At 42.1% G+C, this 24104-nt stretch overlaps 1 protein-coding gene across 7 annotated transcripts in view; it reads left to right on the forward strand.

The window, feature by feature from the left end:
- The window catches only part of CPEB3 (cytoplasmic polyadenylation element binding protein 3), a 182813-nt gene that overhangs the window by 21670 nt on the left and 137039 nt on the right, over positions 1–24104 (forward strand). For 2 of the 7 annotated variants that reach the window (XM_080911220.1, XM_080911225.1), the window contains exons 1-2: positions 8262–8375; positions 8599–9641. In XM_080911220.1, coding sequence (XP_080767346.1) covers positions 8610–9641 — 1032 coding nt within the window. In that variant the 5' untranslated portion in view covers positions 8262–8375; positions 8599–8609. Of the gene's footprint in view, positions 1–5650; positions 5754–7591; positions 7728–8261; positions 8376–8593; positions 9642–24104 lie in introns of those variants that run through there. The other 5 variants (XM_080911222.1, XM_080911221.1, XM_080911223.1 and 2 more) reach the window with 4 other exon arrangements.

Consider the following 24104-nt stretch of genomic DNA (forward strand, 5'->3'; position numbering starts at 1 on the left):
AAAGCTATAATAAGCTGATCAGGTTGGTCGGGAAAGCAAGCCTAAGCAGAGCAGACCCCACTCTGATAACGGAGATACTGGAGAAGGAGCTGTCGCTGTGAGACGTGTGGGGTCCCCGCTGGAGGGAGGACAGCGTGGCTGAGAAGTGGGGCCTGTGAGAGCTGCTGTGGAGTACAAGTTGTATCTCTTAGTCCCTAGCCAAGCTACACCTACGCCTGTGTGTGTGTGTGTGTGCGTGTGTGTGTGTGTGTGTGTGTGTGTGTGTGTGCGCACATGCGTGTGCTCTGAGACCCCATGACCTGACAGGCGGCCATCATGGAAGACCAGCAGCCAGAGCATCATCCTCACTCTCTGGAAATGGCTCCATGATGGTGGCAGCAGTGACTAAAGAAACTGTAATAAACAATAAAGTTCATGTTTCCATCTCAGAAAAAAGAGTGAAAACTTAGATTCTGATGTAAGTTCACACTTAATACTTTGTTCTTTACATGTATTTGTGTGTGTGTGTGTGTGTAGACCAGAGGACAACTTAGGGTTGTTGGTTCTTTCCTTCCGTCAAGTGCATTTCAGGGACTGAACTTAGGTTATCAGGCTAGGTAGTAAGTGCTTTTATCTGCTAAGTCATCTCCCTGACTGCGTGCTACGCCATGGTAGCTCTACCATTAAAATGGACCCTTAGCCTCCTCACAAAATTTTAATGAATAAACTGTTTGCGCACTTTCTGAGACTCAAATAAATAACAAGGAGAATAGTAGGAGGGAAGAGCATTCACCTAGCATGTGTAAGGCCTTTACTTAAGCTCCAGAATGGCATGAAGAACCTATTTAAACATAAAGATGAGGGCTAGTTAGATAGCTCAGTGATTAAAGTACTTGCTGTTCAAGTGTGAGGGCCTGAGTTCAAATCTGTAGAACTCTTATAAAAAGCCTGGTTATGTTTGTCTGTGAGCAGTGACTTGGATCTAGAATCCTAGTACTCCTAGTGTACAAGAAGAGGTGGAGATAACATCCCCAGAAGCTTGTCAGAGCTAATCTGCTGTACACAGTGGCAAACACAGAGAGATCCTTCCTCAAACAAGATCAGAAATAAGGACCTGGGTTAGCCTCTGACCTCCACATGACACAGCATGTGCATAGCTGCATTCTCATGTGACCCTCCCCCCCACACATGTGACCCCTACATACACATGTGACCCCCCCCCCACAGAGGGTTTGGGAGGAGAGAGGCTGGAGAGGTGCTTCGATAGTTAAAAGCTCCGGTTGCTCTTCTGGTGGTCCTGGCTTTGAGTCTCAGAACTTGCATGGTGGTTCACAACAGTCTGTAACCACAGCTATTTCTAATGCAGTTCTTGGGGACCTAATGCCCTTCTGCCTCTGAGGGGGTGCACAGACATGCATATAGGCAAAACACCTATGCAATAAAATATTGAAATAATAACAGTAGGAAAAAAAAGAGAAATACCTGGTATGGTGGTACACAGCTTAATCCCAGCTCTAGGTGGCAGAAGCAGACAGATCTCTGAATTCAAGGCCAGACTGGTCTAAAGTAGTGAATTCTAGGCCATCCAGAGCTACCTACTGAGAATCTGCTTAATATATGTGTGTGTGTTTATATGTGTATGTGTGTATGTGTATGTATATGTATGTATAATTAAAGTGAGTTAATCTTATTTACCATTTTTAAGAGGAAACCTACATTGTTTGGTTAGTATCAGATCAAGGACTTTATTCTTTGTTCTATGTACTAATCCTCCACTATCTTTATACTTATTTATTTTTATTCTTAAGTTAGAAAATAGGTTTTATTATGGAATTTTTATATCTAAGTGTGATTATACTTTGTTCCAATTTCTCCCTCTCCTCTGTCATATTTATTTTTGAGATCTTGTACCTCAGGTGTCCTCAAACTCACTGTGTAGCTGACATGGTCCTTCTGCCTCACCTCTCAGGTACTGGAACTCCACACATGTACCATATCTGGCTCTTTTGGTGTTCCAGAGGTTCTTCTCTGGTAGAAGTCTAAAGCGATGCAACCTTTCTTAAGGAATTTGTTAGCACATATCAAAACTTTAATTTTCTCCTTCTTAGATGAGTAAGCCCTTCCTTAGAAATATGGTTCAAGGAAACAGTTGATTTAGAAAATAGTAAAATCCTAGAAACAAATATCCTGCAACAGGAGAAAGGGTAAACTAGTTATACTAAACGTTATGTTATGTTCATTAAACATAGTTTTGAAATACATTTAATAGTAAGAGTTTTTCTTCATCTAATCGAATTTGGAAAAAAAAAACTCTCAGTATTTATGAGGGAAAACATACCTTTTTCTTTGATTGGTCAACAAACTTCTGTCCAGCATCTCTCCAGTAGCTAGTTTACCAAGAGCAGACATGTAAGCAAAACATATGGAATATTGTCCTTGAAGCACACCTGTGATAGAGGGAGTGGGGCATTCTGTCCACATGGTCAGCATAAGCTGCAGAGAGCAGAAGTGAATAGAAGCAGATTATGCGGAGGTAGAAAGGTATTCCAGGATAAAGGCAGAGACATGGTTATGAACTGCCAAGGTTGGCATGGCTGGGGGAAAAAAGTAGAATGATTTTATAGCTTATTCTTTCAGCAAAAGGATAGAGTTTCATGAAGGCCATTACCATGGAAAACTTGCATGTAAATGATGATTCAAGATTTAGTATGGAAGCTGCATTTGTAATTGAAAGTTACATACAGTAGTATGTAACTGTAGGTAGTTAAGGGACGGGATTATATTGGCTGACAATAAAGAGGAAGGGATGCAAGTAGGAATTGAGGAGGCAGAATAAACAAGTTTTAGCAGCCAATTAGACTCCTTCAGTGAGGGAGAAGAGAAAGGGCAGAATTCTGTCCAGATTCTTAACATGAGTGATGAGACCGTGGGCAGGGCCATTAGACTGGATAGGACAACCGATGTGGTTACACAGCAAGTTCCAGGCAGGCAAACATACAAGCCACACCCAAGCAGAATCTGTTCACTTTTTTAGTGTTAGAGTGAAAAAACCACATAGTGGAAGAGAATACAAAAGTGCTCTCTCTGTCTCTCTGTCTCTCTCTCTCCCTACCCATCTCCCTACCCCCTCTCTCCATCTCTCTCTCTCTCTCTCTCTCTCTCTCTCTCTCTCTCTCTCTCTCTATCTATCTATATATATATCTACCATCTCTATATTCCAATCAAAGACTTTTAATCTGAGTATATAGAGGATTCTTACAAATCAGCAAGGGTAGGGATGAGTTTGAGGCTAGTCTAGTCATAGGAAATATTAGACCAGCCAGACCCTGTCTCAAACAAAATGAAACAAACAAACAAAAAAAAAAAAAAAAAAAAAAAAAAAACCCCACTAAAACAACAGCAGCAACAACAACAAACTCAAAAACAAAAGGAAGGACAAATGAAGAAACAAAATAACTAGAAAGGACGACTACTAAAGATGGGAATTGGTCCTCTGATGACACTTTCCTTCTAGCTTACAAGTTAGGAGGAAAATAGAAAAGTATGACAGCTGTAAATGATGCTTAGTAGTTTCAATCAGCACAGTCATTAACTGACATTTACTCTGAACCCAGGGATGAACTGCATGGAACCAGATTCCACAGAAATGTTATCTTGTACCTTCATGAGCAAACTTAGCTCCTGAGATATTGCTTTCAGGGGCTATGCATAATGACACTTGATGTTACTAAGTTGCATGATCTGGCCTTGGTACATTAGGTAAAAACAGGGAAAATTATATATCACGTTTAAAAATAAAAGCAAATTAAAGGCTTTTTTTTTTTTTTTTTTGTGGTAGCAACTATTATCCTACCACTTGGGAAGTAGAGACAGAAGGGTCAGAAATCTAAGAGCATCCTCAGCTACATAGCAAGTTCAAGGCTAGACAGGCTACATGAACTTCTGTTTGAAAAACAACCAAATATCTACCCAATACAATTCTCCCTAGCTAGAAACTGCTTATATCAATGTCCTATGTAGTTATATGCCTAAAGTTTTAAGTTATTTACTAATTAGTATCTGATCAAATATTATTTTGCAGTGGAAGAGTTGAATTTTATTTGATCACTGTATCAATAATGCAGGTAGAAATAAGGTGAGTTGAACCAGAACATACAGGTGGGGATTTTTTTCATGAGTATATGTATGTGTGTTTATGTATATGGGGTTATGCACAGTGTATAAGTGCTAGTCAAAGCCAGAGGGGCAACTTCAGGTTGCTTCCTCAGGAGCAGTCTGCCATTTTATTTTCTGGGATAGAGATAGGTGGGAGCACGTTAGAGTGGCCCTAGGTTGTGTCTGAAATGGAAAGATGGAGAGGCCAAGAGCCTGCAGGACTTGGCCTTAGGCAGCCTCCCATCCAAGTACTAACCAGGCCTCGCTGAGATGAGAAGAGATAGGTTGAGGTCAGGGTGACAGTCTATAGACGTTTTTTTAAGACTATCTCTCAACTTCGACTGGACTTGCCTATTAGGCAAGTCTGGCCAGCAAGAGAGACCCAGGAACCTACCTGTTCCTACTCCCCAGCTGCCATGCCAAGCTTTTTGTTTTTGTTTTTTAACCTGGGTTTAAAAAACAAAACAAAACAAAACAAAACAAAACAAAAAAAACAACAGGATCTAAAATGGGACCTAACTCAGGTTCTCATACATTCAGGGCAAAGACTATCAACTAAGTTATCTCCTAATCCCTCTTATGGTTTGTGTATAGCCCTGGCTGTCAGAACTCCTGGGCCTTCTGTTGCTTCAGCCTGGGATCCCAGTGCTGAAATTATGAATGTGGGCTTTGCTCATCCAGTGAAAATTTAAATACAAAGAAATCCTGAACTGGGTGTGGTGGCACAAACCTCTAATTCCAGCACCAGGGAAGCAAAAGCAGGAAGAGTGGTCCAATTTTGAAGCCTGCCTGATTTACACAGCCAGGGGTATGTACATAGGGAGACCCCAACTCAATCAATCAGTTCTGGTAGATAAGGCATCCAGCATTTTGATTAAAACCTATTTTTGTCTTCAAGGTCAGTAGCACACTTGGTATTAAGATATGCTTTAAAATTCTGTATTAAAAGTGTTTCCTTTAGGCAGGTGTAGCAGTACAGATCTGTAATCCCATCTCTTAGGAGGGTGAGGCTGGAGGATCCAGGTTATCTCTGTCTATGTAGGGAGATCTTGTCTGTCTGCTGGGTCACAAAGCAGCAGGGGTGGGGACTTTAAGTGTTTTCTTTCCCCAGTAGTAATCCATCTATTCTTTTCCTCCACACCCTGATCTCTTTCTCTCTGGTAGGGTTCCTATTGCTGGCTACCCAGCCATTACCATCATAATACCATTTAAGGTAGCTCCGCTGGATCTATTTATTCTGAGTCCTACAGTCTACTTTCTCTTTTAGCCTTGCTTCCTAAATCAAGTTGACAATTCAGTTTATTTTTTCTTTTTTTATTTCAACAACTCCTGATTTAGGTTGGTTAGGAGGCTATAATATAATCCGGGCACAAACTCTCCTCCTTGGAATCTGTATTTACGAGGCTTCCTCCTTTCCTGGCTGAACGTGCTGAAGCCCGGCGGAGTACCCTGTGAAGGACTTCAGCCCCCACAGTTCTCTGTGTGCGCATGCCCACTCTTCTTACAGTTGTCAAAGTGCTTTTCCAGAGCGGTCACATAATCAACCCGAAAGAAGAAATAAATACTATTCGGTTTTTTTTTTTCAATTTTATTGATCTTTAAAAACTGGACACTTAAAGGTAACTGCTGCTATGAATTTATTACTTGAAATTGGGTTATTGCATGTAAAAGCCGGTCTATTGTGTGCGGTGGGGGAGGGGAAACAGGAATCTATTTCTCAGACTTTGCAATATATAAGCAAAAAACCCTCCAAATCAAATTATACAGTCAGTTATTTAAGGATGGTACATATTGACTTTGTAAATTTTATTTTAGTCACTGACTTAGCTTTTGTTCAAAAGATCATATTTATTTAAAGGTGGGTCTTGACCTTGACCGAGTGAATTTAATACAGAAAGTAAAATTTGTATTATTTTTAAAGAACATTCTGAAAAAAAGGAGTACTTTGTTACTACATTTTGAGAATTAAATGATATAGTATTACTATTAATTAAAGCCATTATAAAATATTCTGAGTCTAGGTTACTTTCTGGCTTGGGGATTTAATGCAGTTTAAGCTAACGGCATTAACACAAGTGTTGAATACAAGCAATAAGAACTGCTGGGTGATACTAAATTATAATCCAGTACAGATTTCAGCCATGATGATAAAGCTATTGTAAAGAAATTTCTAGTTTATCAAAGCACTCAAATTCCAGAAGTACAATGGGCTACTGCAGCACTGTCAGAAGGAAGTAGGAAAATGTCTCTGTGACCACCGTCTTTGGCAGGGATGGAACTTTGTGCTGTCTGACTCCAGGTCCACTCTGCTCTATTTATACCCTCATCAAAGCCATTGTCTTAGATAGAGGGAACTGAGGAAAAGAAAAGCAGTCTGAAGCAAGCTTTATTGATAGTAGCAGGCATTCCCTGGTGCATGCTCTATTATACTGGGCTGGGCTTTTTCTAGGGGAGGGGAAGAGGCAGGGAAGAGAGGAATAGAAAGGAAAGTAAGGCAATTGAGAGAAGTGAAGTGTTTTCCTAAGCTCACTATGCTCTTTGTATATAAAACTTTGAAATGAAAGATGTTCTCTGTTAAGTACTTTAATGATAGCTTTAATAAAACAGAACTGTGAATCCAACTTCTTGTCTGTTATCCTTTGTGTTAAGAGGGATACCACCTCCATTTTAAGAGTTGTTATTTTGAATAACAACAAAGGCAGAACTGTTGTGTGTGTCTGAATGCCCTTTACAAATGTCCCAAGGAAGATGCTTCTCCAGTGTATGAGTTAATTAACTATATTAAATATATTAATAACTTTATTGCATTGTAATGAATCATCGTCTAAAAATATATGTTTTGTCAAAGCTTCTTTAACATTTCAAAATATTTGTTTGCAAGGTCTCAGCCCTGTAATATTCAGATATTTAAAGCAATTAAACATATTCTGAGACAAGCTCATTCAGTGATAACTACATGTATGGAAATCTCTTGGTTTTGAGTGATTACTGTTTTCATCCTTGAGTAAGAAAACAGGTTGTATGACAGAGGTGAATATAGCCCTTCCATGTGAACTGGAAAATACCATACACTCCTTATATGGCTAAATGAAGCAGTGAGGGTAATGTACTATAATTACAATGTATGAGAATTTGGGACTTTGTACTCCTCTATTTTTAACAGTTGCTAGCATATGGTAATTCAGGGTCGTCAAACCATAGTCTTTCATTGCTAATACTAGTAATAAAAGAATGAATTCTAAATTTGCCTGTCTTGTGACCGAGGCAGCAGCAGGAGGATTCAAAAATGAAAATCTGGCAACCCCAGAATTATCTTGACTGTCTACTTAAATCTCAGATGCATTTTTAAAGTCCCGCCCCCTCTCCATCTCACAGACTCCCTCCCCTCCTCCCTCCCCACCTTCCTCCCTCTGACCTCAAATCCAACCAGAAGCATTTCTCCACTCTGCAGAGAATTTCTCAGGCTCCCGTAGAGACCTGAAATGCCAAGAAGCCAGTAAATCACTTGGGCGGCGGAACTGGAGACATCGGAGAATAAGCAGAAAAGCTACAATCCTTAGAGTAATAAGAGGCAAACACTTCTAAACGGTTCAGTAGGTTTTCACTTTTTTTTTTTTCTTGAGTCAGGTCTCTTGTATACCAGGCTGGACTCGAACTGGCTAAGTAGTTAAGGCTGACCTTGAATTTTTGATCCTCCTGCCTCTCAGAGTACAAGGATTTCAAGCATGCGCCACCACGCCCGGCGATTTTCATCTTTCTAAAAACTGAGGTTTCTTTTATATTAAAACGTCTCCTAACAAAATGGAGTAGCTGCCGCTACCGAGAGGCCAGAGAATGATTGTGCAGCTGAGTTCTTCCAACAAATGCCAAAGATTCTGTCTCTTGAGGTTCGCTGCAGCCAAATGAAACAATCATCCGAGGCAAGAAGGCAGTTTGCTAATCAAGAGGGCTAAGTCGGCTTAAAAAATGTTTTTTAAGTGCTCCAGCTGGGGAAGGGAAAGAGGGTCGTGTACCAAGTCTTTTTAACCTTGCTGAAGGACGCAGCACTATTTATTGACGTATGCAAATAACTGGGGGAGGGTGGTGCTTGGGAAAAAACAGGAACAAGAATCAGTTTCTCATTGCAGGGTAAACGCTCTGAGTTCCGGTGAAGGGGGAAGAGACGTGGCGAAATTGCTGTCTTTCTGTCTTATAAGCACATCTCTCACTAACACAGAAAAGGGACCGAGACGTCAGAAAGGGTGAAGACGCTCTCACAGTATTTTTAGAGACCTTGCTCGAGCACTCCAACCACCCCCACCCCCCAGCCCGACTTGTTCTTCTAAATGCGAGATTATGGATTTGCATTGCAATTGGCTAGTGGCGGTGGCACTGGATTTTCGCAAGTAAAACGCCCGCCTGCTTCAGTGAGGGGCATTCATGATCACACTGACAATAACGCATCTCTCTTTCTTCCCGTTTCAGCTGCGCAAACCATGCAGGATGATTTACTGATGGACAAAAGCAAAACCCAGCCCCAGTCTCAGCAGCAGCAGCAGCAGCAGCAGCAGCAGCAGCAGCAACAGCGGCAGCAGCAGCAACAGCTCCAGCCTGAGCCCGGCGCAGCCGAAGCCCCGTCCACGCCCCTCTCCTCAGAGACCCCCAAGCCCGAAGACAGTAGCGCAGTGCCGGCCCTCAGCCCCGCCTCGGCTCCACCAGCCCCCAACGGCCCCGACAAGATGCAGATGGAGTCGCCGCTCCTGCCGGGCTTGAGTTTCCATCAGCCCCCTCAGCAGCCGCCGCCACCGCCGCAAGAGCCCGCGGCTCCCGGAGCGTCGCTGTCGCCTTCCTTCGGCAGCACCTGGTCCACGGGCACTACGAACGCGGTGGAGGACAGCTTCTTCCAGGGGATCACCCCAGTCAACGGGACCATGCTCTTCCAAAACTTCCCGCACCACGTCAACCCGGTCTTCGGAGGCACCTTCTCGCCGCAGATCGGCCTGGCGCAGACCCAGCACCATCAGCAGCCTCCGCCGCCCGCGCCGCAGCCGCCGCAGCCCGCGCAGCCCCAGCAGGCGCAGCCCTCGCAGCAACGCCGCTCGCCCGCCAGCCCCAGCCAGGCGCCCTATGCGCAAAGGAGCGCTGCCGCCTACGGCCACCAGCCCATCATGACCAGCAAGCCGTCTTCATCCTCCGCCGCCGCGGCTGCTGCGGCCGCGGCCGCTGCCTCTTCGGCCTCGTCCAGCTGGAACACGCACCAGAGCGTGAACGCCGCCTGGAGTGCTCCGTCCAACCCGTGGGGTGGCCTGCAGGCGGGCCGAGACCCTCGCCGCGCGGTCGGCGTGGGCGTGGGCGTAGGTGTGGGGGTACCCTCCCCGCTTAACCCCATCTCGCCACTCAAAAAGCCCTTCTCTAGCAATGTGATCGCTCCACCCAAGTTCCCTCGAGCAGCCCCGCTCACCTCCAAGTCTTGGATGGAGGATAACGCTTTCCGGACCGATAATGGTAACAATCTGTTGCCTTTTCAGGTAAAGTCCTTGTGCTCTTGCACACTCCTTCCTCTCTGCTTCTCCCTCTTCCTGGTTATTTTAACCGGCCCACCTGCTGTTATTTAAAAGGCACAGCAAATTGCAGCACCCCCCCCCCATCCTCTGTTCACCAGGACTATTCCATACAATATGGGTGGGGGTGGGGTGGGGGCGAAGTTGAGGGTAGGAAAGGGCCTTTTCTCTTTCAGTTCATTTCCTCCTTCACTGTGCTTGTGCTTTTTATTTTGCCCTTCTTTGACAAATTAAGCTGCAAGTGTATAGTCAGGTGCGGGAGTAGTCCCAGGAGGAGGAGTAGGCTGAGATTCCTATCATTTTAAGTAGCCACACATTTTCAGGTTACGCAATCCTCGGCTCAAGGTGCCGACCGAAAGCTATCCACACCCAAACCACCCTGGTTTGTTAACAGCCTTTGAGTGGTGCTATTTCAAATAGTTGTATATGCCCAACTAAACTAATGTGAACACATGTTTATGTCTAAGGTGCTGGAATCACTAGTAAGCATATTGCCCTGCCAGGAAAATTATGAGTGTGAGATTCCAGTGAACACTCCAAACTATAAGGGACTGAGATGGAGAGAGTGGAAATTTTAGGGGAACTATTCCCATGCTACTTAAAAGGAGTTAGAATTTTTCCCCCAGAGGAGAGAGACAATAGGACACGACCTTCAGAGCCATATTGCAATGGAGTCTATTTGCTAACTAGCACTGAAATATTTAAAGCTGCAGTGTCCTTCACCAGTCGGGTTATTTAAGACAATGCAGATCAATTACACCATTTGAAACTGGGCAAAGTGAAAGTCTTGCAACTTTAATGAAAAATGAGTCTTGTGCCTTGGTATTAAATGCCAATGAAAAATCCAGGAAGTGCTCCCGACAAAAAGATTGAATGGACAAAGTGTCCTTGTTTCTGTTGCTTTCTTTCTCATGTAGTCTGTAGCCACATCAGTAGACAGGATCCTGGGCATTTTGGATCAGAAAGGGGTGCTGAGTATATGTGTTCATTGGGAGCCTTTGCTGTCAAACAGGCACTTACCTTGTGCCTGTGACGTGATTTGTCCATAAGCTTCTAGGCTCCCTTGCAAGAGAAAGGCTGGGCGTGGTGGTAAAAGCTTGTAGTTCAGCACCAAGGCTGGGCAATGGGATTGGGAGTTCCGCTCAGTCTGGGTTTCTTACAAGATCTTGTCTCAAAAAGGAAAGAAAAGGAACCCTTGGCCCCTGCTGAAGATGATAGACTGGCAGTTTGGCAGAGGTCAAAGGCTCATTCTGGCACAGATGGAGCCTTCAATTTTCTGGACTTTACCTTTCAGATGTTTGGGGGTGGGTCGTATGGTTTCGAAGGAAATGGGATTATTGAAAGGGTGCCTCTGGGCTAGAGCAAGAATTTTTGTTAACAGTTCAAGGAAACCTCTAAATGGTGTTTAGGAGAGTTTTGTTTGTGGTTGGCTTTTTCTGGGTAGAGACTAGTTCTTGCTCCTGATGAGATGAGAATGCTCTTAGTCCCAAGTAGAGGCTTCAGTAAGCAAGGCCCTCACATGCTTTCAAAAGGGCCCTCCAGGAACGGGGTATTTTAATATTAAGGCACAATCTTAGATTTGGGGACAGGCTTTCATGTAGCTTGTGCTTGTCTCAGAATGTGCTGTTTGCTGAGGATGACCTTGAACCCCCGATCCTCTTGCCTCCACCTCCTAGGGTTACAGACTCCTGCTACCACTTTCATATCTTGTTTCTTTCCATTCTAAAATGGATTTTCATAGCTGGGATTAGTTCTGTAGGTGGAGAGAGGTGAGCAGGACAGGTTCTGCTGTAGTTGGTACTTGGAAGGAGGGGGCTGTCTGTCTGCCTTGAGAGTTAATAAAAAGCCTCTTTTTATTCTGAGGCTTTCTGTCCAATCCCACTCAGAGAAGATAATCTAAATTTCTTTTTAATGTTTAAAGAATTTGTGAGTGTGTGTGTGTGCGTACGTGTGCAAGCTTGCATGCTTGGTGCATGTTTGGAGATCAGAGGAAAACCTTACAGTTATGGAGTCCATTTTCTCCTTCATCTTTATGTGGTTCTGGCATCAACCTCTGACTTTTTTTTTTTTAAGATTTATTCATTTTATTTCTATGAGTGCACTGTAGCTGTCCTCAGACACATCAGAAGAGGGCATCAGATCCTATTACAGATGGTTGTGAGCCACCATGTGGTTTCTGGGAATTGAACTCAGGACCTCTGGAAGAGCAGTCAGAGCTCCTAACCACTGAGCCATCTCCATCCCCGACTGTTTTTAAGGCAAGGGTTTTACCCCTGGAGCCATCTTGTCATCTGTCTAAATTCTCACTCTCAGAAGTTTATTTCATCTGAATACAGTTTTTTTTTTTTTTGTTTTTATTTTTTTATTTTTATTTTTTTTATTTTGAGACAAGAGATCTTTCTATATTGCCCAGGCTGTTGTTAGGTTCCTGACTCAAATAGCCCTCTCATCTCTGCCTGCCAGGCATGCAGGATTACAGTTGAGATGTCGCATCTGGCTATTGAGTATGGCCAATCTTTATTAATTATCTCCTTAAAAGGTGCTGCACCTTATGTGATGCATACCTTTAATTCCAGCACTTTGAAGGCAGAGACAGGTGGATCTCTGAGCTCAAGGCTAGTATCATCTACATAGTGAGATTCAGGACAGCTAGGGCTCTACAGAGAAACCTTGTCTTCAAAAACAAACCAAACCCAAACCCAAAACAAAACAAAACAAAACAAAAAGGGAAAGAAAAAGGAAGTCTAGGAGGAGGGAGAGGAGGAGGAAGAAGAGGTTGGAAAGAATATAATCTAAAATTTCACTAATCTTGGAGGGGCCTGGGATATGGCTCTTTTGGTAAAGTATTTGCCACAGAAGCATATGTTGACTTAAATTTTGGTCTGAAGCATCCACATTGAAAAAGAAACCTTGGTTCATGCTTGTAATCCTAGTACACTGGAGACGGAGACAGAATGATCTCCCAAGGCTTTCTGGCCAGTGAGTTCTAGGTTCATTGAGAGGACTCAGATAACAGATTTCACAGAGGAAGACAGCAGACATTGGCCTCTACATATGATCAGAAACACACACACTTTCTCTCTGCTCTGTCCCTCCCTCCCTGCCTCCCTCCGTCTTCTCCAGTCCCTGTTATGGGGTTGTAATAGTATGAGGATTGCTAGTGTTTCCCAAGAAACTATTGGTCAGTGATGCATCTAAGGGAAAACACATTGAACTTTGCACTTTTGTTGTTGTTGTGATAGATGGTAATACTATTGAGTGGGCAAAATGATTTAAGTTATTTGGTTAAGATTAAACATTTTTTTGTTTGGCGTCAAGAAAAGTTATATGTACTCTGTGTCTCATTTCTATTTATTTAAAACAGTTCTTTAGAGTCTTTTTTTAAGTTTTTAAAAATGTATATGTGTTTGTGAGAGTGTGTGCCATATATGTGCAAGTGCCTGCCTAGGCGAGAAGAGGGCATCTGATTCCCTAAAGCTAGAATTATGTGCAGTCACTTCCAGATGTGGGTGCTAGGAATTGAACCTGGGCTCTGGGAGAGCAGTAAGTGCTCTTTCTGGCTGCACCTCTCCAGTGGGGCCTTTATGGTTTTAAGTGGCACTGTACTGAGAGCAGTGGTGCACACCTGTGCTGAGTCAAAAGAGGTTGAGGCAGGAGGATGTTTAGCCAACAGTGTGAAAAATCTGGTTTTTGTTATTGTTGTGTTTTGTTTTGGAAACAGGGCCTTTCTTCATAGATATTCTTGGCTGTTCTTGAATTCAGTACGTAAAATAGGCGGCTATGGAACTCATAGATAACCATGGTGGTGCTGGGAATCGAACCCAAGTTCTTTGGAAGAGCAGTCAGTGCTCTTAACCACTTAGCCATCTCTCCAGCCCCTTGTGAAATATGTTTAAAAAGCAAAGTAGCTCAGTTCTTAATGGGCAGAATTTCATGTTTGCACACTTATTTAAGTACTGTTTCTAGGACTGGATGTATTTTGTTTCTTTAGATTGAAAGGTTTTCTTTGTGTTTTGTTTTATGAAACAGTTTCACTGTATAGCCCTGACTGGCCTGAAGCTCACCAAAAACCTCCTGTCTTTCTGCCTTTTAAAATTTGGGGCTAAGAGTGTGTATCACTATGGGTTAAAGGTGTGTATTACCATGCCTGTCTGATTTTTGTTTTGCTGTTTTTTAGAGACAGTCTCACCATTAGCCAGGGTTGACCTGGAACCTTCCTTTTCCTGCTTCTTCCTTCTGGAGGCTTAGATCACAGCAATGCATCACCATACCTGGCCTAAATTGAGAGAGTTTATCGAATGCCAATTTTCTAAAAGATTTTGTCTTACTATTTATTTACTTTGGTTTTTCCAGGCAGTGTCTCTGTGTATTCCTGACTGTCCTGGAACTCACCCTTTAGACCAGGCTCCACCTGCCTCTGCCTGGGATTAAAGTTGGATCCACTGGAACTATAGTTGAAGGTGGTTGAAATGGCCTAACTCCTAGGTACTGGGAATCAGACGTGGGTTCTCTGCAAGAGTAGTATGTGCTCTTCACCCCGAGGCATCTTGACTCTAGTTTCAATTTTTAATTATTACTATTATTTTGAGATAGAGATGGACTATGTAGTCCAGGCTGTCCTGAATCTCACTTTTTAGCACAGGCTGGCCTTCAACTCATGGGGATCTTGTGCCTCAGCCCCTAGAGTGCTTGGATTATAAAATGTGAGCCACCAGGTATGGCTCTTTAATTTAAAATTTTTGTCCTTCTCAACAGGCTCCTTGTGCCAAAAGAGACCTTCAATATCTTATATAGTGTGCCTATTTCCAAGACAGTGTTTTGTTTTTTGTTTTTTGTTTTGTTTTGTTTTGTTTTTAATAGTCCAGGCTGGCTCCAAACTTGCTTGTACAGCCAAGGTTGACCAGCAAACTTCCTTCTCAGCTTCCCGATTGCTGGCTCCAAGCACATCATTTGGTTTGCAATTCTATTTTACTTCCCTCTCTTGACATTTCCACCCCACAGTAACCTTAGTAGGTGGTTTATTTTGTAAAGCAATCGCTGTTTCCAGTGTGGCTTTCTAAACCACATGGGTTTTCTCATTCCAATAAACGTGACTGGTTTTCCTGCCTTGAGGTTACTTGGATGTAAAAGCTGCTTCATTTCTGTAAATAAGGCTCTGAGACGTGACTGCACTGGGGTCATTGCGTCTGTAACTTCCTGCAGTGCCAGTGCTGTCAGAATCATTTAAGTCAGGTTCTCTTTGGACTCCAAAGGGATTTTGTGATAGAACTGTTTCATGAAGTTTCTATATTTATCGTGTGTGTGTATATGTGTGTGGGTATACTTGCGTATTCACAGGTCCGTTCAACCTTGTGTATGGATTTGGAGGCCAGAGATCAATTTTTGGTGTCTTTCTCTATTTGCTGGTTATTTTAATTGTTGAGACAGTCTGTCATTGAATCTGACACTATTTATGCTAGACTAGCTGGCCACTGAGCACCCAGGAAATGTCTTTTTTTTTCTGTCTTTCTCCATTCCCAATAATGGGATTACAGGCAGGAACCACCATGCCCACCTTACTGTAGGCTCTACTCTCTGTGTCCCAATTTCTGGGATTGCAGGTGTGTACCACCACTCTCAGGTTTGGGGGTGGTATAAGGAGTATGTGGAGATTGGCGAGGAACAGGGTCTTGTCATTCCATACCGTCGAGTTTCAAATGTAAAATTTTCCTGTTTTACCTGGGATTATAGGCAAATACAACCACTCCTGACTTTATTGAGGTTCTCTATTAGATTGGCGCATCTTTATGCTGTGTCTTGTCAGCATAGCTCAAGAACAGTGGGGCCTTCCAGTGAGCGAAGTACACACATGTACTGTGTGTTATGAGGCAGGAGAGCCCATGGATATGAAAGGGCTAGAACCGAGGTATCCTGTCTATGTGGACAATTTAGATTTGAACAACATTGTTGTCCAAGAAGTTTAGAAGGGACTTTTGGCAGCATTTAATCTCTGACCATACTGTTCACTTTACAGAGTAGAAAATCAGGTTTCAGGTATGTGGTGACATCATGCCCAAGTTCAGGTGGTTAGATTAGGTCAAAAGTAGGGTTTGGATTCAACTCTGCTTCACAATTATGTGAGCAAATTATGTGAATATTTCTTCATCTGTAAAATGAAAATGATGATAATTATTTTGAGTTGGGTTACAGTAATTGTTACTGTCATGATGATCAGCATGTCTGTGTAAACATATCACAGTATAAATGGCCAGTGTTTTCATTTAGTGCCATCTATTGAGTAACTCCAAAATTTTATGTAATGTTATTTATTCTTTTCTGTTTGCTTAGGATTGTGTTGTCATAATAGGATGTATGCATAAACACAATCTAAATTTTTCCAACTACCGTCTAATACCATGTATTCTCTTTTCCTATGTGGTAGTATTCTCCCATACTATGTGTTCTTTTCATCTATGTGATAGCATTCTCAGTCATCAAAGCCTCTAGACCTGGTGCTACAGCTGACAGGGCAGTGCTGACCACAGGCCAGGCCCCATGTCAGTCATTTCACATGCAGCTTCTTTGAGCTGGAAGACTGTTGTCCTCATTTGATTGAGAAACTCAGGGCCAGTACATTTGCATTGTTTCATCAAGATCTTGTAGATAGTAATTTGCTAATTTGGGCTTGGAAACCAGGCACTCTGCCCAGTGGGATGCACACCTTTAATGACAGCACTCACAGAAGCAGGTAGATGGCTCTCTGAGTTTGAGGTCAGCCTGCTCTCCATAGAGAGTTCCAGGACAGCCAAAGCTACGTTAGACCTTTTCTCAAACAAAACAAAACAACAGAAAATCTAAGCCCTCTATCTCCGGTTATGGCTGCTCTTCCTCCTCTGTACTGCCTCTGTGCATCAGTACAGTGTAGATGAAGGTTCCTAGACTGAATATAGACTTAACCATATGAGGGTCCCTGGAGATTCAAAAAAATTTTAATTATGTGATTAGTTATATAACAATAAAATGTTCTTTCTAAAGTAAATGTTTTATTCAAAGTTGCATCAGAAATCAAATCTTTGACATTTTTGTAGGGACTACAATTATAGTTGTTAGTATTATATAGTATAAACTTCTTTATTTTATTTTAAGACAGGGTCTTGCTTTGTCCCTCTTGGCTGGCTTGGAACTCTCTACATAGATGAGGTTGGTTGGGATTAAAGATGTGTGTCACCATGTCTGGCCATACAAGTTTTTAAAGAATAGTTTATTGAGAGTTAGGTGTGGTGATGCCCACCTTTAATCCCAGGCTGAGATAGGTAGATCTCTCTGAGTTCAAGGATAGCCGGTCTACATAGTGAGTTCAGGCCAGCCAGGACTATGTATATAGACTCTGCCTAACAAAAGAATAGTTTATTGAGCATACTGTAAAAGAGCACTGGGTGGACAGTAACTAGTGTATCACATGCAGCTGGGGCTCTTTAAGACTTTATAGAAGTAGAAGAGGAAAAATATATTGGTGGTGTACACATTACCGTTAAATCAATAGTCACCAATGCTTTCTCTATTAATTTATATATTTTGTAAAATTTTAAAATTATTTACCATCTTACATCTCTATTTCTTTCTTGCCTCATTCCAACTTAGATATGATTATAGGAAGTTCTTTTTTTTTTTTTTTTTTTAGTTTGCATCTAGTTAAATGTCAGAGTTAACAAGAAATTCTTGCATGAGTTATGGGACAAAAATGATATTATCCATATTATCCATCATCTAGCTTGATAGAAGTATGCCTTGCAAGTGTGAGGCCTGGGTTCTACCTTCCTCCCCCAAAATGTTTAAAAATAAATGTTAACTCGGAACTGTTATATAATGTTATATAATTCTCCTATAACAACATCAAACAAATGGGGCTGAGAGATGGCCCTTGCTGAGGACCAGAGTTAGGTTCCTAGCGCCCATGTCAGATGGCATCTGACCACCTAGACATATCTCCAGCTCCAGGGTGGTGGCCACCTCTACCCTCTGCTGGCACCAGCACTTATGCCCACAAACCTACACACAGACCCACATTCATACATTTTAAAGACTGTCTTAAAAACTAAAACAAAACAAAAAGCTCCCCAATATCTTCCAAATTAACTATCTTTTGAGGAAGCAATATTATCTTGTTTATATTTGTCTTAAAATAAGGATAGAATGAATGATATTTAAATGTGAAGTTCTCCTCTAGTTGATTTCTTTGTTGTTGAGACTGGTTATACAGTCTCATGGAGCCTAGGCTGACTTCAAACTGTTTATATCTGAGGATGGCCTAGAATTTATCTTCCTGCCTCTGTCACCCAAATGGTAAGATCGTAGGTGTACAACACTGAGCCTGGTTTTCTACTTGTTATTCTTATTGCTGCTCTAATGCAAAACTACAGAAGATCCAGCCAACCCCAGACTGGTACAGAACCCGTTATTATGTAGTTGACAGCAAAAGCTCATTATCTATATTCTATTCAGAAGGGTCTGGGAGAAGATGACATAGTACAGTGCTTGCCACTCAAATGTGAGTACGTAAGCTCACTATCTAGCCCCAGTGTAAAAGCCAGACTGAAAGCTGGGTGGTGGTAACACACGCCTTTACCCAACACTCAGTAGGCAGAGGCAGCAGAGGCAGGCAGCTCTCTTGAGTTTGAGGCCAGCTTGGTCTACAGAGTGAGTCCCAGGATAGCCCGGACCACACAGAAAAATCCTGTCTCAAAACAAACAAACAAACAAACGAGCCAGAGTAAAAAGTCTGCCATATATATGCAGACTAACCCTTACACAGGAACACACACACACCGCAACTCAACTCTTCATTATACAGAAAAAGAGGGTTGAGGCTAGGAAATACTAGATTTTTCTATACTACTGAAACATTAGGGATTTAAATTACATACTCCAAAATTACATGTTGAAAAGTGGTTATCTTTCGTATAAACTACAACTTTGCAGTGAGTTAGTGTGACAGTACCTTAAATACAATGTCTAAACAATCTGACCTCTGAATTAGATGTAGTTTTCTACTTTGTAGCCTTTTCCTTTGGCAGTTTGGAATGAGGAAGACATTGATTGGACCTTGACACTGTGGTGACCAGGGACAAGTCACTCATTCGGTGATTCCTTTATCTCTGTAAAAGTGGAGAGAGACTGAGTTCTGGCTTGTTTTATGAAGAATGTGACAGTGCTATTAAGATTAGATACTATTAGCTATTATAAAGTGTTACGGTAAATATTAATAAATGATCTTTGGCTATCGGTTCCTGCGCAGAGCCCCAGGCCACCTCTTCAGATCCACTTACCCCAAATGCTACTCTGCCACTTGGTCTGCAAGCTGCCCTCTCCATGTGGTTCCCCTAGGTGGGTAGTTACCATGCCTGGCACACACACATTTTGTTCTGCAAGTCCTGCACGTTCTCGCTCCTCCATGTGGGCAACAAAGCTGGATCTGCACGCTCCAGCTGCCTCTCGGCCATTGCTTTCCCTCACTGTCCTCCACAGTCCGGTAAAATCAAGGTTGCAGAAACTTGTAATTTAGCAATTAGATTTATATGCTAAATTCTCAATCCACAGTACATCCACACAATAAGCTTACAACCAGTTGACAAAGATGTAAACCATCCACCTAGATAAAACAAATTGACCCATAGAAACCCTTAGAAATAATATCTACCTATTACCAATTAAGACCACCTGGGTCTAGAACCTTCTCCTTTGGCTCCATCTTGATTCTCCTCCTTCTCTCCTGCCTTACTAAAACTTTGTCCCTGCTCTACTCTCTACCGTCCAATCAACTAGTGCCAGTCCTCACCTGCATATAGACGTCAACCTACATACAAGTCCTGTAACGTCTCTTGGATACCTCTGAAATTGTAGTCCAAGTTCAAGTTCAGTGGGAGAAAGGTTGTTGGTATTTTATAGTTTAGAGTAATATTCTGATTTCTGTAACTAGAGAAGTCCAGCAGGTTCTTCCTATGTTATGATCACTGTTTGATGTTTTTAAAGATGAAACTTGCACTATAGGTTGGGCTGATCTGGAACTCAGTATTTAGCCTAGGCCTTGTAATCTCTCTTAGCCTTAGGCTTGTTCTACCGTGTGTGTGTGTGTGTGTGTGTGTGTGTGTGTGTGTGTGTGTGTGTGTGTGTGTGTGGCTATGTGTGGGCTTTCCAACACTTTCCAACTGGGTTTATATTCCCAGTTCAGTACATGTGTATTTTGGAAATTTAGTCCTGTTTCTGAAGGCTAGGGAATATAATGACATGTGTGACTACTTGCTTCTACTTAACACTTAAAGGTTTAGTGTAAGAGTTTTCCTTGCTCTAATTAAACATTTTAATTGATAATGAGGGAAATACACTCAGTTTCCTGCCTACAACAAGTATTGATTTTCATATTTTTTATGAGCTACCAGTGCTCCAACTGGAAGGTCTTACAACACTTTCTAAGGCTATATCTGTATTTCTGATGGGGAGGAACCAGTGTGGCTGTAAGGGACAGAATTCAGGATAAAGTCTGCAGTTTGATTCTTGACAAGTTGGACAACTTAAGAATTTAGGAAATGTCGTATAAATCAGGGGACATTCCTGGGGAGGTTATTGGACTTGGAATGGGAGGCAGACACATAAATTTCCCACAGATGGTGTTTATAGGTCTTCCAGGTAGGTTGTCCTGTGGGAGTTCAAATGACCTATTTTCACCTGTTTGCATGTGTGTGTGTGTCACACGTGCATATTCTTGCATGTGGGTGTTTGAGATGGTCTCTCAGTATAACCCTGGATGATATAAAACTGTGTAGCTCAGGTTGCTTTGAACTTGTACTCCTTCTCTAGTTTCTTGGATACTGAGAGTATAGGCATGTACCACTACACTCAGAGTACAGGTGTGTACCACTACACTCAGAGTACAGGTGTGTACCACTACACTCAGAGTATAGGCATGTACCACTACACTCAGAGTACAGGCATGTACCACTGCACTCAGAGTACAGGTGTGTACTACTACACTCAGTACAGGTGTGTACCACTACACTCAGAGTATAAGTGTGTACTACTACACTTAGAGTACAGGCGTGTACTGCTACACTCAGAGTACAGGTGTGTACTACTACACTCAGTACAGGTGTGTACTACTACACTCAGTATAGGTGTGTACTATTACACTCAGTACAGGTGTGTAAGAGTACAGGCGTGCACTACTACACTTAGCTCCTTTAGTGCTCTTCATATGTGCCAGATAAACCTCCTTGAGTGAAACTACTCTAATAGTTGAAATAGGAAAGCACTAGTGAACTAAACACTATAACTCAAATCCTTGGAATAAAGCCTATTTTTCCCTACGAAGCACTATTACATAATTCTCAGAAATAATATGTATTATGACATAAATCTCTGTGGGCAGATCTCAGAAGAGAGACACACAAATGAGCTTTTTATATCATTGGGAATGATCATAGAATTAATACACACAAAGAGGAGGAAACATGGTGTGCTATGGACAAGGCACCTCCTACAGTAGATTCCAGAGTGCTGGAACTGCGCATACGCACCACCACATTTACCTGAAATGTTCCCTTTTCTCTTAATTGTTAGTCAGTTGATTCCTTTTTTTGAGATAAGGTCTCACTATATAGTGCAGACTGCCTCAGCCTCCTCTGAGTACTGAATAAAGGTGTGCACACTTTATCCTTTTGGAGTTAATTTATTCTGTCATGGTGATCTGGTTTATTCTTGACTTCCCAAGTCATGTTATTAATAATAGAACTGAGTAGAGCTAGTGTTGGCATGACTGTCATAACTCTGAGAAATACTTAGAGGGCTGATGAGATGGCGGAGCGGATAAAGGAGCTTGCTACGGTAATGATCTGCGTTCAGTCTGAAGAACCCATACGCTCAAAGGTGGAAGGAGAGAATGGTCCCATAAAGCTGTTCTCTCTTCCACATGTGGGCCAGGACAGGTACACCCAGATTTCATCATGTGTGCCAACACAATACTAATTAATAAAACTGATTTAACAGTCATAAGGAGATATGCTTGGCCTGGCGAGTGGCACTATTAGGCATAGCTTTATTAGAATAGGTGTGTCACTATGGGCGTGGGCTAGCGGCCTGGAAGCTAGCAGCTTCAGCTGAAGATGTAGAGCTCTCAGCTCCTCCTGCACCAGGCCTGCATGGATGCTGCCTTGTTCCCGACTTGATGAGAATGGACTGAACCTCTGAACCTGTAATTCAGCCCCAATTAAATGTTGTTCATGATCAGACTTGCCCTAGTCATGGTGTCTGCTCACAGCAGTAAAACCCTAGGTAAGCCAAGAGAAAACGCTGATTTAACAGTTTGACTAGAAGCAGGTGATGGTAGGACCTTTCAGCTAGATAACCTCTTCAGTGTGTGAGACTAGGAGACAAAGTTACAACAAACAAAGGATTTAGAATATTTTTATACCTTTAAAACAAATTTAAAAGCAATAGAAATGTATTTTTCATAGTTCTTAGAAAGTTTGATCAAGACATCAGTAAGTTCACTGTCTTTGTGAGGGCTTCTTGGCTTCGTGATTGTGGGTACGTTCTGTGTTCTTGTGTACAGGAAGGGGAGACTTTGAATGTCACTTGGGAAATAGGACCTGAAAACTGATGAGGGAGGTGTTTTACAAGAAGCATCTTAGTGCCCTGACAGTCTGAGCCCCTGCTCACGGTCTAGGAGTCCTAGATTTTAGGTTTCAAATCATCATCAAAACAACAACAAACTTTCCATATTATACAAAAAATAAAAATGATCTGAAAAGAAAATTCTGAAAGTTTATGAAGTTTCACATTTAAGCAAATAAATGAAATAAAGCTGAAGTGTATCTATATGAAAACCTGGATGTGCCCACACGTGCCTCTTCTACAGTCTGGATGTGTTTTTCTTCCTTTAACAGTGGACTCTAAGCAAGGTGCTCAGAGGACTGGGGTGAGGGGATCTGCTGCAGCTGCAGCATTTGTGTCCCTAATAGAGTCAAAAGGTTGAGGGGAGTGAGCTGTTGTAGCATTTTTGTTAACTGCAAGATTTACATTGACTTCCTTTCGGCATGTTTCATGAATTCTGTCATTTGGGTCTCATATCTCTTTGCTGTTCCTCTCTGGACAGAAACAGCTAGCACAGAATCAGTAGACCAGGAGGCCAACACTGGCCCCACTCTTTTCAAGGGCATCATATTATTTAATCTGTACACGTTCTTGTGAATTAGGGATAATGGTCCTTGCTAAGACTTAGTTTGTGCGGCCTCAGTAGGAATGGGAACTCAGTCCTGTAACTCTTGTTGTTCCTCAGCTCTTTGCCCCGGTCTTGTCCCTTGTTGCTTTAGTTAGACCTTCTCCCATTCCCCCAGCCCAGCCCAGATTGTTTATAGCACTTAACACTCGGAAGTGAGTAGTTTTGTCTCATTTTATCATATGTGAGGGCTGTCTGCCACATTAGAATGTTGGGTACACAAGACTTTTGAACTGCAGTGCCCCTCCCCCATAGCTGTGGCAGTAACCTAGGAGACTTTAAATTCGAGTTATTCTGCATATGTTAGTTTTCCACAGCTGTAGATAACTGATAATGTATTTATTGGTGAGTTTCCATGTAGTTAGCAATTAAAAATAATTTAACTTCTGTAAACACTTCCTGGCTTACCAGGGTGTGACTACTAGGGATGAAGCTGAACCATGTTATGGTCTTATTCCACTCCTAGACATGTACTAAAATAAGAAACAATGAGGCCTAAAATAGCATGTGATATGCCCACAGAGTAAACCCATGAACCAAAGGAAAACAATGATTACATTTGTGTGCAGTGCTTGGAAAACTTTCAGAAAACCTTCATAGTTTAAGATACTTTCAGTTTTTAAAAATGATTTTTGAAAATAATTACTTTACATACTGAGCCATCTTGCTGGTCTGGTTATCTATCTGTCCCTCCATTCATCCATTTTCCCTTATATCCACCCACCCACATGTCTGTTCATCTGTCTGTGTGCTTACCCATCTGTCTGTCTCTCCATCCATCTATTCATCCACCCACCCATCCATCCATCCACCCATCTACCTATCTGTCCATCCATCCATCCACTCTTCCTTTTTTGTTTGTTTTTTGGAGACGGGGTCTTACTATATACTCTGCTTCCTGAGTAATGGGACTAAAGATAAAGACAACTATGCCTGGCTTCAACCATCTTTTTATGTATATGTATGAGTTTTACATAGTAGAGGTAATTTGTGCACATTATTCAGATCCTTTTTCAATTTTATGTCATTAAATTTATGAAGATTTTGATGACTACCTATTATTTCATACAAGAATCAATTCTAGTTGCCAAAATGTCTTTATATTTAGTGGATTTAGGTTATTTTCAAGTGCATTCTAGGTTTTGGACTCCTGGGTCTTGCTTTCCACAAACTTTAGTCTT

The sequence above is a fragment of the Micromys minutus genome (assembly GCF_963924665.1).
Source record: "Micromys minutus genome assembly, chromosome: 2".
NCBI lineage: Eukaryota > Metazoa > Chordata > Mammalia > Rodentia > Muridae > Micromys > Micromys minutus.